Consider the following 16,486-nt stretch of genomic DNA (forward strand, 5'->3'; position numbering starts at 1 on the left):
CGCCTCCCTGAGGGCCGCGACCCGAGGGCCTACCTGTGTACCCGGCTCTGCAGGCACAGCTGAAGCCGCCTGGGAAGTTGTGGCAGGTGCCGCCGTGGCGGCAGGGCGCGGGCAGGCACTCGTCTACATCGCGCTCGCAGGCCTGGCCAGCGAAGCCCTCGGGGCAGCTGCAGGAGAAGCGGCCCACCAGGTTGTGGCAGGTGCCGCCGTGGTGGCAGGGTGCGGGCAGGCACTCGTCCACGTCCGTCTGGCAGCGGCCGCCCGCATAGCCCGGCGCGCAGTGGCACAGGAAGGGCGGCAGCGGCGCGTTGGCCACGAGGATGACGGGCGGGCTGGGCAGGCTGCGGAGCACGGGGCCGACGGCCAGCCTGGGCTCGCAGCGGCCGCCGTGCAGGCAGGGCCCCCGGGCGCAGGCGTCGTGGTGGGCGGCCTCCAGCCGCACCCCACTCTGCCGTAGCAGCGCGTCCCGGGCGCTCTCGAAGAAGGCGGCTGCGCCGCTGGGGCGCACATACTGGCCAGGGCCACGCCGGACCGCAGCCAGCACAAAGGTCCGGTTGTCGTCCTCGTAGGCGCCGTAGAGCTGCACGGCGGTGCCCAGACCGGCCAGCTGCGCGCCCGCCACACGCAGGAAGCGCAGGTAGTGGCTGTCCAGGAAGCCGGCAACTGTGGGGACGCCCAGGCGCAGCAGCACGCTGTTGTCCAGGGTGGCGTTGGAGAAGCCCGTGAAGAACACCCTCACGCTGCTGCTGACCGGCCCGTGGACGCCATCGCTGCTCCGCACCGTCAGGTCGAAGGTGCCGTCCGAGGCCCGTGGCTGCGCACTCAGGTCACAGGTGCCCCTGGGGATGCTAAAGAGGCTGGTGGCACCCGCGGTCAGCGTGCACTGGAAGACGTCCAGCACATCGGGGTCCAGCGGCTGCACCGAGCCCAGCACACCCCCGGGAAAGGTGCCGTAGTAGCTGACGAAGATCTCCACGGCCCGCGGCCGGGATGGGTTGTCGTTCTCGTCCCCAACGGCCACGTGCACGGTGCCCGTGGAGGTCATCTGGGGCACGCCTGCATCCCGTGCAGCCACCACCAGCCAGAAGTCCGCCACCTGCTCCCGGTCGATCTCCCGCGTGGTGCGCAGGACACCCGCCGCGCTCAGGCTGAAATAGCTGCTGGCTGGGCCTGGGCCCAGCAGCTGGAAGGTGAAGGGGCCCTGGTTGGGGGGCAGGTCGGGGTCGCTGCACTGCAGGGTCATCACCAGGGCACCAGGGGCCTGGTTCTCCATGACCGTCCCCTCGGTGACAGCCAGCACCGGCCCGTTGTCGTTGACGTCCTCCAGGGTGACTAGCAGGCTGGCACGGCCCGTGGCGGGGGGCACACCCGAGTCCACAGCCTGCACTGTGAGGTTGTACACGGGCAGGGTCTCGCGGTCCAGCTCCGCAGCCACCGTGACCTGGCCCGTCTGCGGGTGGACAGAAAAGGCGCCCTTCTCGTCCCCCGACCCGATCGAGTAGGAAAAGCTGCTCCAGCTGGGGACGGAGTCCGCGTCGGAGGCGCTGACGAAGGCCACATGGGTGCCCAGGGGCACGGCCTCGCTGACCTGCACCCTGTAGACACTCAGGCTGAAGGTGGGCGGGTCGTTGGCGTCCAGCACGGTGATATTGACTGTGGCCTCATCCACATCGGTGCCCCGGATGCTTCCCAGGTTCTTGGCCAGGACCCTCAGGGACACCCTCTCCTCCCGCTCTCTGTCCAGGGGCCCCGACACGGAGACCTGCCCCGTCATCTTGCTGACCTGAAAGCCCTTCTTCCTGCTGGCCCCGAATAGCAGGTAGTGGACCTCGCCGTCGGCGCCCAGGTCGCGGTCGCTGGCAAAGACCTCACCCACCACGGTGCCCTGGGGAGCGGCTTCCGAGACCTCAAAGTGGTACAGCCTGGTCACGAAGCGGGGCACGTACTCGTTGGCGCCCCGCAGCTGCACCAGCACACGGGCAAAGCTGCAGCGGTCCTCATCCGGGACGTTGAAGGCCTTCACGGTCAGGTGGTAGGTCTGCCTGGTCTCGAAGTCCAGGAAGCCCTGCGTGGTCAGCACCCCCGTGTTGGGGTCGATGACGAAGAGGTCGCTGTCGGACGCGTGCAGGGCGTAGGCGATCACAGCGTGGGGGCCCGAGTCAGCGTCCGTGGCGCGGAGGTGGACGACCGTGGTCCCGCTGGGGGCGTTCTCCAGCACAGTCGGGGTGTACTCTGCAGCCGGGAACACCGGCGAGTTGTCGTTGACGTCCAGCACGTCCACGGTCACTGTGCAGAAGCCCGTCCGGGCCACCCAGCCACCGTCGGTGGCGCTGATGGTCAGCTCGTGCCGCTGGCACCGCTCGTAATCCAGCGCCCCAGCCAGCGTCAGCAGCCCCGTGGAGGCGTTGATGGCAAAGAGGCCACGCTCGTTGCCCGAGGCGATGGCGTAGCGGATCAGGCCGTTGGTGGCCGTGTCCGGGTCGCGCGCGGACACCGCCCGGATGGTGGCCCCCACGCTGTGGCTCTCGGGGACGGCAGCGCTCACGTGGCTCTGCGAGAACTCGGGAGTGTGCTGGTTCTCCTCAGTGACGGTGACGTGGACCGTGGCCTGGGAGGACAGCGGAGGCGTCCCCTTGTCCTTGGCCGTGACGGGGATCAGGAAGTCCTGGTTCAGGTCGGAGGCCAGGGAGGCGGCAACTGAGATCCAGCCCGAGCTCCGGTCCAGCCGGAACCTCCCCCGGAGGCTCTCGTCGGCCGCAACGTACTCCACCTCGGAGTTGAGGCCGAAGTCGCCGTCATCCACCGCGGCCACCTGGATCAGCCTGGTGCCGACCGGGACGGTCCTGGCCACCGGGGTGAAGTACCTGGCACGCAGGAAGCGGGGGGCGTGGTCGTTGCCGTCCACGGTGGTGACAGTGACCGTGGTCTCGCTGAGCAGGGCGGGGGCGCCACGGTCGGACGCCGTCACCACGAAGCTGTGCCGGTTGACGTTGGCGTTGCTGGTGCCGCGCACGTCCTGGTACCGCAGGGGCTGCTTGTTGAAGACCTCCCCGGTGGTGGCGTTGATGCGGAAGAACTCCGACGGCGACTTGATGAAGTAGAAGACCTGCCCGTTGGCCCCCTCGTCCGGGTCGGTGGCCGACACCCGGGTCACCAGGGCGCCCGGCGCGGCGAGCTCGGGACAATCGAGGTGGTAGGACGGCTGGCTGAAGCGGGGGGCGTTGTCGTTGGCGTCCACCACGAAGATGGTGACGTCCGTGCTGACCGTCCAGCCCGAGTCATGCGCGGACACGCGGACCCGGTAGCGCTCCGTGTGCTCCCTGTCCAGAGGCCTGCTGACCACGATGTCCCCGGTGCTGGGGTGGATGGAGAACGGGAGGCTGGCGTCCACCAGGGAGTACCGGCTGACGGCGTTGGCGCCCGCGTCCTCGTCGGAGGTGGTGACGCGCGTCACCGTGTGCCCGAGCGGGCAGTTCTCGGGCACGTGGGCGCTGAAGATCTGCGAGAAGCGGGGGGCGTTGTCGTTCTCGTCCAGCACGTGGATGAGCACGCTGGCCGAGGCGCTCTGGGCGGGCACGCCCTGGTCCGAGGCCCTGACGAGGAGCACGTACCGGGCCGTCCTCTCCCTGTCCAGGGGCCGCGTGCTGCGGAGCTCCCCGGTCGCGGGGTCGATGCCGAAGCTGCGCTCCTGGTTGCCGCTGACAATCTCGTAATCCAGCTGACCGTTGAGCCCGCTGTCCTCGTCCAGCGCCGAAACAGTCAGTATTTTTCGAGGCGAGAGATTTTCCAGGATTTCAGACACAAACGGGTCCTCTCTGAAGCTGGGGGCGTTGTCATTGGCGTCCAGCACGGTCACGTCCAGCTTCTCGTAGGAGGAGAAAGGTGGGAAGCCCCCGTCTCTGGCCTCGATCCAGACCACGTACTTCTGGACCTTTTCGAAATCCAGAGCCTGGCTGACGGACACCCGCCCTGTCAGCGGGTTGATCTGGAAGGTGCCGCCGAGGTTCCCGCTGGCGATGTAGTAGGACAGGGGCCCCCCCCTGGGGGAGGAGCCGCTGACCGCCGTGAGCACGGTGCCCACGGGCTGGCTCTCCGGGAAGACGAACTCCCGCTCCTCGGCCCTGACCTTGGGGAAGTCGGCCGGGCTCGCGAACCTCACGGTCACCGTGGTGGAGTCCGTCTGGGGGGACGCGCCGCCGTCCTTCACGTGGACGGAGAACGTGACCTCAGAAGTGCCGCGGAGCGGCCCTGCGGCCATGATGGCCCCCCGCAGCGGGTCGATGTGGAACTTCTCGGCATTTCTGCCCGAGAGAGAAAAGTGCAGCTCCGCGTTGGGGCCGACGTCGGCGTCGGTGACAGTGACCGCGAAGATGAAGGCACCTGTGGGAGAGAAGAGGCCGTCGTCACCCGCGCTGATCGTGCTCAGTGTTTGGAGTTTTGGGTCTGAAAACTCATCACAATCGCCGTCAGCACAGGTGACCCGGCGAGCGCACAGCTCGCACTACAGCAAAGGAAACCACCGGCTCTCGAAGGACAGACTGCACCGCCCAAGGCACTCTGTGGACTCGGCATCCAAAAGGCTGCTGACGCGGGACAAGCTAGCAGTGAGGACTAAGGAGGACCGTCCACTCACTGGCCACGTCAACCTGTGAGGCCCAGAGTATTCACTCTGCACCCACTGTCTGAACGCCTGGGCCTCCCGGGCAGATCTGCGGGTGCCAGGATCGGCTGAGTGAGGGGCAACGTGGCCCTGAGGTGACAGAGGCCACCCAGAGGGCCGCTCCGTCCCCGGCTTTCAGGTCACGTTGGAAAGCAGGAGCTGGCAGCACGACAGGCCTTGGCACAGCTGGCCGGGAGGGAGAGCTGGCCGGGAGGGAGAGCTGGCCGGGAGAGCTGGAGCTGCAGACGCAGCGCTGGGCTGAGCCTTAGAGGAGCTGCAGCTGCGCGCGGGCGGGCGCGTGAGGGCACTGGCGTGAGGGCGTCCACGCGTGTCTATGTCCATGGGGTGGTACCTGGCGGCGTGGGGGCCGGGACGTGTGTGACGTAGGGGTGGTGCTGGAACCGCGGCGGGTTGTCGTTGACGTCGGTCACCGTGACCAGCACGCTGGTGGAGCTGGACAGGGGCTGCGGGGACCCCCCGTCACTGCACACCACCACCAGCGTGTAGCTGTCTCTGGCCTCGCGGTCCAGCAGTGCGCTGGTGATGACCTGCCCCGTGGACGGGTTGATGGTGAACTGGGGGTTCCCACCCAGGATCCTGTAACTGAAGCAGAGGGCAGAGTGGGCACGGCTCCCCGCGTTTCCCCGCCGTGGTGGCGGCTGTAACTGGACACGAGGTAGGCGTGGCAGACAGACGCGGCCGGGCCGGGACCAGCCAGGTGAACATCCACTGACCGTGCGCTGGTGAGGGGCCAGGGAGCTCAGGCAGATCCTTGCAAGATTTGTGGGCTTCTTAAATCATGCGGGGGCCCCCAGATACACCCAGAAGACCCGGAGCTCTAAATTCATGAGCCTCGAAGCATAAATCAGGGTCTGGCTCGAGTGCTGCGGTCAGAGCCAGGGCCGCAAACGACATCTGCTGAACGAATCTACAAGTTATTTATCTGCGCGCGCCGCAGCGGGCCGGGAGCTCGGCCCAGAGGCCAGCACCTCCTCGGCGTCTCCACAGAGCAGCTGCGGCATTGCTGCAGGGACGCGCAGTCGGCCACTGAGGATGTGGAGGGGCTGGACAGCTCGTGGCCCTCAGACACTGGCCGGGTGGGTGGGCAGCACCGAGCACCATGGGGCCCCGGGAGGGAGCAGCCATGCCTGCAGGACCACGTGGGGCAGCGAGGTCTGCAAGGTGGCGCTTTTGTGCCAACAAGCAGGTGTCCCAAGAGGTTGGGACCAACCAGGTGTCCACACAGCAGCACGTGTGTCAGCAAAGTGGACCGCAGGTGAGATGGAGCCCACGCCAGGCTCCTGCCTGGCCCGTCAGCCCTGCCCCCAGAGGGGCTCTGTTAGGAGGAGGCTGGTGACCGGCCGAGCTGCTGGGGCATCATCGCAAGCCACACACACAGCCCCTGCCACCCCCTGCCCCCTGTGTTCTCCGCTGGGCAAGGATCAGAGTCCCACGAGCTTCACAGGCTTAGAAAACACAAACATTGGAAAAACTTTTCATGTGGCCAGTGGAGGGTTAAGTGGCCCAAATTCTCCATCAGAGGCCAGACTCACCCCGTCCAGCGGTGGGGCGGTGAGGGCGCGGCCCTGCCCACCTGAGCCCGCTCCCCCCATGCCTCCCCCCCAGGGCCCCAGGAAGCCTGAGCCCAGGAGCCCACGCCCTGCAGAGGCCTCTCGAGTTCCTCAACCAACAGACCCTCCGGGCAGGTAAAATGCCACGAAACTGAGAAATGGAACCGAAATCGCACACCAGCTGCGTCCAGCGCGCCGGCGGGACACCTGCCTGCCTGGCCGCCGGGCGCGGGGCGGGACGGGCACTGACCTGATGATGGCGTTGGTGGCCGCGTCGGCATCCGCGGCGCTCACCAGCAGGACGTCGGTGCCGGTGGGCGCGTCCTCGGGGACGGCGGTGGCGTAGGCCCTGCTGGCGAAGGCGGGGGCGTTGTCGTTCAGGTCGGCCACCGCCACGCTGATGGTGCCGGTCCCGGTCAGCGCCGGCGACCCTGGGGGAGACCAGGACGCCGCGTGTGACAGGCGGGCAGGGTCAGCAGCCGAGGGGCGGGGCTGTGCCCACAGGGGCCTCCTATGCCACCCTGGGCTGCCTCAGGGCGCCCTGCCTGCTTCTTGGAGTGGAGCCTCCCAGCGCCCACGGGTGCTGAGCTGGAGGGCGCCGCTCGGTCAGACTGGGGCCGCCGGGTGGCCGCCAGGGCCGCCTGCAGAAGCGAGCCGAGGCCCAGCTGGAGCTGCACGCGCCTGCCTAGGCCGCCTCGCCGCGCTGAGCCGGCTGCCGGCGCCGTCACGTCCCGCCCGGTCCTGCTCAGCTCCGCCGCCCACGCAGAGGGATCCAGCTCCAACCCGCGGGCCAGCCCGGCCCTCGCCCCACGGCGGGACCCCCTTCAGCACCATGGTCGGCGGAGACACCCCGGCCCCTGCCATGCCTGAGGACCTCGGCGGCTGGCACTGCCCCCCACCCCGCTGCTTGGCCGCCCCTTGTGCCCTTGAAGGCGGCCGCATTGTCAAGGGGCCTTCGTGTGCCAGGGACGGGGCGGCCGCTAGAACCTGGGCCGGCAGGCTGGGGTCCCGCTCCCATGTCTCCAAGGATGCCGGGCAGGGGAAGGGGTCAGCATCTACGAGGCTGAGCCAGTCGAGGCGCTGGCATCGAGGGGGCAGGGCAGGGCTGCTCCGTCTGGTCCTGGATGATTTATGAGAACCAGATGCCGCCGCAAAGAAGTGGCGGAGCAGAAGGCCTGGCTGCTGGCAGTGGACAGGAGCCCGGCACAGGACGAAGATGAAAATTAAGTAGGAGGTCGAGGGCTGGTTGGTTACGATGGCAGCGGGAGGGTGACTGGTCAGGGCGGCGGGAGGGTGGTGGGTCAGGGCCGTGGGAACCCAGAAGCCGCGCTTCTTTCTGCCCTCGGCGGCGTCTGCAAGGCTGGACGTGCCGCCTGACGCAGGCTCGAGGTCCCTGGACTCGAGGTAAAGGGACGGGCTGGCCGCTCTCAGGAGGGCTCTGCTCCGCGACTCCTGCTTATATTCGATGTTTCTGGCTGAGAATGTCCCCGCAGAGGTCATGTGAGGACACGGGTTCGGGACGCCTCGGGCTGCCCAAGCAGCTCCTGCCTCCAATGCCAGGGGGACCCGCGTGAAGGCACCCCCTGCCGTCCCACGGAAGGCCAGGGAGCCCCGGAACCCACGCCGCTGAGCAGCCCCTCCCGCCCCGCAGATCTCCGGGGGGCCCTGCTCCACCACCGTGAAGTCCCCCCAGAAGGCCCCGCCTGCGGCCGGACACACACCGCGTCCCAGTGCAGCACGCAGCCAGCACCCCAAGCCTGGGCTTCGCCCACTGAGTTGAGCCTCCCATTTCCAAGGCCGTGCCCCAAAGCACCGACCCTTGCTCCCCACCTCCCACTGCCCCCAGGGCAGGAGTTGCCAGATGGGCTGGAGGGCAGCCTCCAGACACCCCCGCCGTGGGCTGTCTGGACCCTGGACGCCCGCAGCTTCCCCAGCGGCGCCTGCACACCGGCCCCCAGGCGAGTTCCAGGCACGCCCGAAGGGAGCCGAGGCCAAGGGCACTGCTCAGGAGCCACTGCCGCCGCCCAGCAACAACTCACCTGCGTCCATGGCTATGACCGTCAGGACGAAGTGCTCCCGCGTCTCCCGGTCCAGGCTCCGGGTCACCCGCAGCTCCCCGCTGGCCGAGAGCGCGAAAGCGTCATCCTCATTCCCGCCGACCAGCAGGTAGGACAGCCGGCCGCTGGCGCCCTGGTCCTCGTCCCGCGCCACCACCTGCGGGGAGGGAGCCGCTGCAGACGCGCCGTGGCCGCCCGCCAGGGACACCGCAGCCCGAGAGGCCAGCTGCCTGCCCCCAAATGTCAGCAGGGCGCAGAGCAGGTTTAGGCAGAAATACAGGTGCCTCGGCACCTGGCCTGGAGGCTGCACGGTCTGTGGGCCGCGGCCGGGCAGGGTCCCTCAGGCAGAGGGAAGGCGTCTGCGCCGGCGTTGCAAGATCTCACGTCTCACTTTCTCGCCACACACAGACCGGCTGTCAGAAGGAAACACGCCCACCCCAGCGCGCCCGCCTCTGTGCAGCCTGGTGGGTCGGGAGGGGCGCACTGCGAGACGCGCTGTCTTGGCAAACACGTTTGCTCCACTGGATCCACTGACCCGGGGGCCAGGGGGAGGGGACACTGCGCTCCCAACCCGGGCAGAGCTGGAGGGACGGACTGGGGAGGCCAGGCCCAGCGCCAGCGGCAGGTACTGGACAGTCACACAGAGGACAGTGCCACGCAACACGAAGGAGCCAGCGCAGCATCTGAGGTTGGGGGGGGAGGGGCTGGGGGAGGAGCCAAAGGGTTAGAGAATTTAAGATGTAAGAGTGTCGTAAGAGGGAGTGCGTTTGGGTATTTTAAAAAGTGATCCTGGGCCTCAGCATTCTCAAGCCATCGCCAGCCACTGAGGCCTGAGTCCATCCCCAGCCAGGGAGCTACCCACATGGCGCGCAGACCTCTCCTGCCGCCCGCTGCTCCCCCAGCAGTGGATTTCATGTCTGCCTGTTCTGCTCCCCGCTCTGGCTCTGGTGATTCCTCTCACCCCTCCTGCATCTCTGGCCTGCACCCCAGCTCTCATATGCATAAGTAAATAAAATAAATCTTTAAAAAATAAATTAAAAAGATCCTTCAATGAAGTGCACCGGGCACCCGGGGCGCACCTGGCTTGCTGGCTAGTGTGTCATTGATGGGAGGGGAGGCCCATTCACTGGACACTGAGATCAGCCAGAGGGACCGGCCCAGGAGAGGGGCAGGGCACTGACCTGGAGCACCATGCTGGGCAGTGCCGCCAGGTTCTCGGGGACGGTCACCGAGTACGGGGACAGCTCAAAGGCCGGCGCGCAGTCATTCACGTCCAGCAGACGCACGTGGACAGCACACGTGTCCATGCGGGGGGCGCTGCCCCGGTCCACCGCCTGCACCGTCAGCACGTAGGCGGGGGTCTTCTCCCGGTCCAGGGGCCTGGCGACGGTGACCGCGCCTGTGACCGAGTCGATGCGGAAAGGCTGGCCAGCGCCCGCATCCACCAGGCTGTACCGCACCTGCCCATTGGTGCCCTCATCCGCGTCCACGGCGACCACCTGCACGATGTCTGTGCCCGGGAGCGTGTCCTCGGGGATCTCCACCTCGTAGGTGGCCTGAGCGAAGGCTGGGCTGTTGTCATTGATGTCCAGCACCACCACTACCACCTCCGAGGAGGCGGACAGGGCCGGCTGGCCCTTGTCTGTGGCCACCACCGTGAGCGTGTAATTGGACACCTGCTCCCGGTCCAGCTCCCCCGTGAGCCTCACGGCGCCGTCGATGGTCCCCACGCTGAAGCTGCTGGCCGCGGAGCTCTGCAGTGTGTACTCGATGTAGCTGTTGGGGCCGCTGTCGGGGTCCACAGCCTCCGCCTTGAAGACCACAGTACCCACAGGCGTGTTTTCTGGGACGTAGGTCAGTTTCGGGGACAGAAACACAGGCGGGTTGTCGTTGATGTCCAGCAGGATGATGGAGACCTGGGTGCTGCTGGTGAAGCGGGGGGCGGGCGGCGCAGCCAGGTCGTGCACCTGCACCACCAGGTTGTAGAAGGACTGGCTCTCGCGGTCCAGCACCTGCAGGGTCCTCAGCTCACCCCGCTCGTCCACGGTGAACTGGCCCAGGCTGTCCCCCGAGGCGATGCTGTACGCCAGCTGGGCGTTGACGCCTGCAACACAGGAGCAAGGCCGCGGTCAGACGCGCCCTCCTCCCGCCGTCTCAGCTCCCAACAACCGGGACGGGCCTCGTGCCTCTAGGTATTGCTACGGGGTTGATTCGAGTGTAACAAAACTAATTAAAAGCACCGCCCGATTTATTAATATTCTAAGTTAAAGGAAACAGTTGTGTTTTCACGACACCAGGATTTCCTCCTTAGGCTGTCGGAGAAGAAAGCCGAGCTGCTGGTCAGAAGGGCTCAAGACGGCTGCGTGTCGTCAGCGGGGCCATCGCTGTGACATCAGCTCGGCTTGGGTCACCGTCGGCCGTGACTTGCTCGCTCGCGGGGGGCAGGCTGCGGGAAGCGACTCGGCACCCCTCCCGTGCTGTCCCCGGCCATGCCCGCTGAGTGCTGGAGGGCCGAGGGCTGCCCGCTGCGGGATAGGGGCCACCCTTGGCCTGCAGTTTCCTCACTGCTGTTGCCTGAGCTATTGCTCTCTCCAAACTCCACACACCTTGACAGCAGGAGGCCGGACACGCCGAGCCCGCGCTGGCGGCAGAGCGAGCGCTGCAAAGCATCCGACCCGGACGCGGCACCGCAGTGGACCCCCACATCGGTGACTCTGTGCGGGGGGTGGGGGGGCGCTTTGTGCACGGCACACGCGTAATTCTTTTCCTGTTCACTTTCGATCTGACACGATGTGAACAACCTGCTGAGGAGTCGGTCCCACCCCACTGGCCGTGGGCTGGGCGCTGAGACGTCACCCAGGAGAGCCGAGAGCCGGCTCCCCTGCGCAGCTCCTGCGGCACCTATGCCCAGGCTTGCCCCACAGGGCACGGCGCGGACGCCGGCCGCTCCGGGAGTGACGGAGGCCAACACCGGCGGCAGAGAAAGGCAATAAACTCCCTGATGCATGACACCAGTCACAGCCGCCCAGCCACGGATGCGTTTCTTGTCAGAAGCAATAAAACCTTTTTAATTCCTATTAAGCATCCGGCCAACGACTTTTGCGAAAATAACTCTTTCAGATTTTACGATACACACGTGATGTGCTCTGCAGGTATCCTCTGAGGAAACGTCAGCAGTAAAATCAGACACAAAACCTGCGAGTGCCGATGTGCTCGTTCGCACGCAGCTGGCATTTTCCTGTCTTCCCAGGAACGTGCCACTTTGTTAATTTTAAAAAAATGATCATAAATCCTCATTTCAGAACACGATTGCAGAGACTTCTAATGAAAGTGATGTAGCGAGTGGGTCAGCTATTGCTTCAGTAAATGGCATAAAAGTGAAAAACAGACACACAATAAAAATAGAAATAAAAATCAGAGTTCCTGCCCCAGAAAGGGGGTCACGTCACCTGTCCTGTCTGCGTCCCCAGTTCATGCCGGAGGCGCTGGGTGCCGGGGCCGGCCACTGTCAGAGCAGACACGCTGCAGCTCGGCCTCTGGCCAGCGGACCCCACGGGCGACGAGAGCCCCTGGTGTCCTGACCCACCCAGGAGACGGAACATTCGCTCCCCGCCTCGTTCCTGAGACGGTTCTTCCTGGCACCTCTGCCCCTTGGGCGCTCTCTCTCGCCCCCCCCCCCCGCAGCTCATCAGGCTCCTTCCAAGTCCCGGCTGCGCCCCGCTCCCCCTCTCCGCCCTGGGCTGCCTGCCGTGTCCACACCACGCTCTTTCCCTGGGGCTGACGGTCGGGCAGGGCCCACGTCTGCAGCTGACCGGAGACAGGTGCCTGTGCTGGCAGGGAGTGTCCAGGGCAGACAGGCACCGAGCATCAGGCCCTAATATTGGCAGCAAGGTAAGAAAATTAATTGTTCCATTTTAAATAATAAATAACAATAAGCCACGATAGAGAGTTTGTAACTAAAGCTTAGCCCTGAGCAGCCACGGCACGGGGGAGCAGCGCTGGGCGACGCTGGGAAGGCGGGGCCCGGCCCGTGTTAACGTTCTGCACTTCCTGGGGCTAAATTCACCAGACAACACCGGTTTCCTTCTCCTACCCTTCGAGGGATAAATTTGGACAACACAATTATTGAGAAAAAATTAAGAAAACATCTGGATAAAAACAACAGTAACACCAACAAGCAGAGGCGGACTCGGTTCTGTGAGGACAAACAATCCTCGCAGCACGGGTGGCGTCACGGGTGGCGTCAAGGCCGCGCAAAAGCCCCCTCAGGTGGGCCGCGCCAGCCACGCGGGCTCCTGAGGGGGTGTGGAGACTCCGCTTTCCTCGCGCGTGGGAACTGGATCCTTTCTAGGTTAAAATAATCTGTGGGAACATTGTAATTCACCCGACAAAACTCTCAAACGCTCAACACCTGCCCCCCACATTGAGGGGCCGAGAAGCACATCCACAGTCACAACGCCCTGACGCCCTGACGCCCAGCCTGTCTGTCTGCGGCGCTGTCACCTGCCCGTCACCGCCCCTCACCCGCCCCTCACCCGCCCCTCACCCGCCCGTCACCGCCCCCTCGCCCGCCCCTCACCCTCCCCTCACCCGCCCCTCACCCGCCCCTCACCCGCCCGTCACCGCCCCCTCGCCCGCCCCTCACCCTCCCCTCACCCGCCCCTCACCCGCCCCTCACCCGCTCGTCACCGCCCGTCACCGCCCCTCACCCGCCCCTCACCCGCCCCTCACCCGCCCCTCACCGCCCCTCGCCCGCCCCTCACCCGCCCCTCACCCGCCCCTCACCCGCTCGTCACCGCCCGTCACCGCCCCTCACCCGCCCCTCACCCGCCCCTCACCGCCCCTCACCCGCCCCTCACCCACCCGTCACCGCCCCTCACCGCCCGTCACCCGCCCCTCACCGCCCTTCACCGCCCCTCACCCGCCCCTCACCCACCCGTCACCGCCCCTCACCCGCCCGTCACCCGCCCCTCACCGCCCGTCACCACCCCTCACCCGCCCCTCACCCGCCCCTCACCCTCCCGTCACCCGCCCGTCACCGCCCGTCACCCGCCCGTCACCCGCCCCTCACCACCCCTCACCGCCCGTCACCCGCCCCTCACCGCCCCTCACCCGCCCCTCACCCACCCGTCACCGCCCCTCACCGCCCGTCACCCGCCCCTCACCGCCCTTCACCGCCCCTCACCCGCCCCTCACCCACCCGTCACCGCCCCTCACCCGCCCGTCACCCGCCCCTCACCACCCCTCACCGCCCGTCACCCGCCCGTCACCCGCCCCTCACCGCCCTTCACCGCCCCTCACCCGCCCCTCACCCACCCCTCACCACCCCTCACCCGCCCGTCACCCGCCCCTCACCGCCCGTCACCACCCCTCACCCGCCCCTCACCCGCCCCTCACCCTCCCGTCACCCGCCCGTCACCGCCCGTCACCCGCCCGCAGCCGCACCCGCGCGACCCTCGCACCAGACCCACGCACCGTCGTCCGCGTCGGAGACGTCGAAGGCGAGCACGACGGCGCCCGCGGGCTGCCCCTCCACCACCGACGCGCTGTAGGCGCCCTGGCCGAACGCGGGCGCGTGGTCGTTCACGTCCAGGACGTTGAAGTAGGCCCTGGCGCCCGAGGCCTGCCCGCCGCCGTCCTGCGCGCGCACGGCCAGCACGTACAGCTGCCGCGCCTCGTAGTCCAGCGCGCGCGTCAGGTTGAAGACGCCGGTGACCGGGTTGAGGAAGAAGAGCCCGTCCTCGTCGTCCTCGCTCACCGCGTAGGTGACCTCGCCGTTCGCCCCCGCGTCGGCGTCCGTGGCCAGGACGGCGGCCACCAGGGACCCTGGGGACGCGAGGCGGGCGTCGGCCGGCGCGGGGGGAAGCGGGGATGGCGGGGCGCCCCGGCACACGGGAGGGTGCTGTGACCGGCCCCCCAGCTCCCTCCCCACCCCCTCCCGGTCCCTTCCCTGCCCCCTCCCAGCCCCTCCCAGCCCCCCAACCCCCAGCCCCCCACCTCCTCAGCCCCTCCCCACCCGGCCGGGCTTGGGGGGGGGTCGCGCGGGCACCGGCGTGGCGGGGCTGGGGGGGGGCCGGGACGGGGCGGGCGGGGGGCCCGGAGCCGGCCCGCGGCCCTACCCGGCGCGGTGTCCTCGGGCAGGTCGAAGGCGTAGTGGGGCCGCGAGAAGCGCGGCGCGTGGTCGTTGCGGTCGCGCACGGTGATGGCCACGCGCAGGTCCGAGGCCTGCAGCCCGTCGTCCGCGCGCACGAGCAGCGAGTAGCGCGCGCGGCGCTCGCGGTCCAGCCGCCGCGTGGCCAGCAGGTCGCCGGACTCGGGGTCGATGCGGAAGCTGTCGTCCGCGCCGCTCACGATGGCGTAGGTGACCAGCGCGTTGGCGCCCTGCGGGGGAGGCGGCGGTCGGCGGGCGCCGCGGACACCCGCCCGGCCCGCCCCGCGCCCCGCGCCCCGCGCCCCGGGGAGAGGGAGGCGGCCGGCCCGGCCCCGCCTGCTCTGGCCACGAGCCGTGCTCAACTAGGGGGCCGAGCGGCCTGTTTTTCTTTGTTTAATACCCAAAATATGCAGCCTCAGCCCAGCACAAGACACGAAGATCGTATTTCAGCTCCGGCCCCTGGAAATCACGTCGGTTAAATCACCCCCCTCGCCCGCGGAACCGCAGAGACAAGCGCGGAAAGAATTCCGAAAGTAAATAGCCCTAAATGGCACATGCATTTTACAACCCTGAGCACATTTTCAAAAATGAGCGTGGACTCTCCGAGGAGGCGGGTCTCCCGCCCGGCCCAGCACAGTCATCCTGTTTACAAAGGGAAGCCGGAGAGGGCCGCGGCCGCGTCCCGGGAGATGCTGTCTCGCCGGCCACATGTTCCCAATGAGACTGACGTGAAGGTCACACGTGCGAGCGCTGCGGGCCGAGCGCTCCCGAGGGCCGGCCCACCAGCCAGGGCGGGCGGCTGCGACAGGACCTTCATGTCCACACACGCACCTGCGTGGCCATCGTCCTGGCTCGGAAGCCCCTCGGCCCGGTCACCTAACTCTGTCCACCTCTCAGAGCAGTCCCGGACGCGGGGCCTGCGCGCTGACCCCCGGGTGGGAAGGGGGCGCTGCTCTTGCTGCCGACAGGCGCGCGCAGCGGGTGGCCGCCCCGGGGAGACCCTGCGCTCCCCACACACAACAGGTCAGCCAGTGACCTCAGACAGCAGAGCCAGCACACGAGCAGGGCGGGGCCAGGCCAGGGCCCCGTGACAACTTCCTTATAGACCCTCTAGATTCAGCTGAGAGGTGAAGGCGCCAAGCACAGGCAGTAAAGGTTTATCTAACGCACTGATGTGAATTTATTGTAAGTCACTAACAAGGGCCAATAACTCTGAATTCCATTCCAGGAATCCTCGCGCCTGGCTTAGGGCCAAAGAAATGTTGGTTCCTCATGTCAGGAGCTGAAATAGTCAGTGGTCGTTAAAATGCTACTAAAACATGTGCGAGAAAACGCGTTCAGGAAGGAAGGCGACCTCGTGAACTTGGTCTGCAGCACGCGGCAGCCAGAGCAGCTCCCGAGCGGCCGCTCCCGCAGCAGAAAGCACCCCCAGTGCCGCCCCGCTCGGGGCTCCCCGTCGCTGCCCCTCACACCAGACACCCCGCCGCTGTCACCATCTGTCTGCCCAGGATGTCGGGCGGCGACACCGCAGGCGCGCGTGGGCTTGGCTCGGCAGAGGCTCGGGCATCCGCTCCGCCCATGCTCCGGACGCATCCACCCGCCAGCCCCACGTCCATGCTGGACTGAGACCTGAGGGGGATTTGACTTCACTGCAAAAGCAGAAGAGCCACAGGCACGTGGGCAGCAGCCCTCAGAGGCCACCTGGGCCCCTGGCCGCCGGGTGGGGACGGCGCCCTCTGGCCTGTCCCAAGGCCAAGCGTGATGCTGGCTCATGGCCGGCGGGCGAGGCGGGCGGGGGTCTGAGAGCGTTCAGCACTGTTCCAGATAAACTCAGACAGTTGCTCCCTTGGCTCCCAGTGCCTTGGCCCCCAGAAGACTTCCCGAGAAGAGTCCCTGCGGGTGGGGGCGGCCTGCAGGACACCGGCTCTGCTGCGCACCCCGCAGCCCCAGGGTCCCGCACCCTCCCCAGCCGCGCTGTGCGTGTGAGCATCTCCCAGAGGACGCGCGCGGGCAGGGCAGCATGTCCGCACGCCAGACAGGCGGGGAG

At 67.3% G+C, this 16,486-nt stretch overlaps 1 protein-coding gene across 1 annotated transcript in view; it reads right to left on the reverse strand.

Annotated features, from left to right (window-relative positions):
- Positions 1-16,486, reverse strand: part of FAT4 (FAT atypical cadherin 4) — a gene marked incomplete at both ends in the record, with an annotated part of 61,172 nt that overhangs the window by 16,133 nt on the left and 28,553 nt on the right. The window contains 7 exon segments of the mRNA XM_084244490.1: positions 34-4,380; positions 5,013-5,263; positions 6,482-6,662; positions 8,271-8,445; positions 9,470-10,392; positions 13,764-14,114; positions 14,408-14,669. Of these exon segments, the coding sequence (XP_084100616.1) occupies positions 34-4,380; positions 5,013-5,263; positions 6,482-6,662; positions 8,271-8,445; positions 9,470-10,392; positions 13,764-14,114; positions 14,408-14,669 (6,490 nt within the window).

This window comes from Talpa europaea (assembly GCF_964194135.1).
Source record: "Talpa europaea genome assembly, chromosome: 10".
Lineage (NCBI taxonomy): Eukaryota > Metazoa > Chordata > Mammalia > Eulipotyphla > Talpidae > Talpa > Talpa europaea.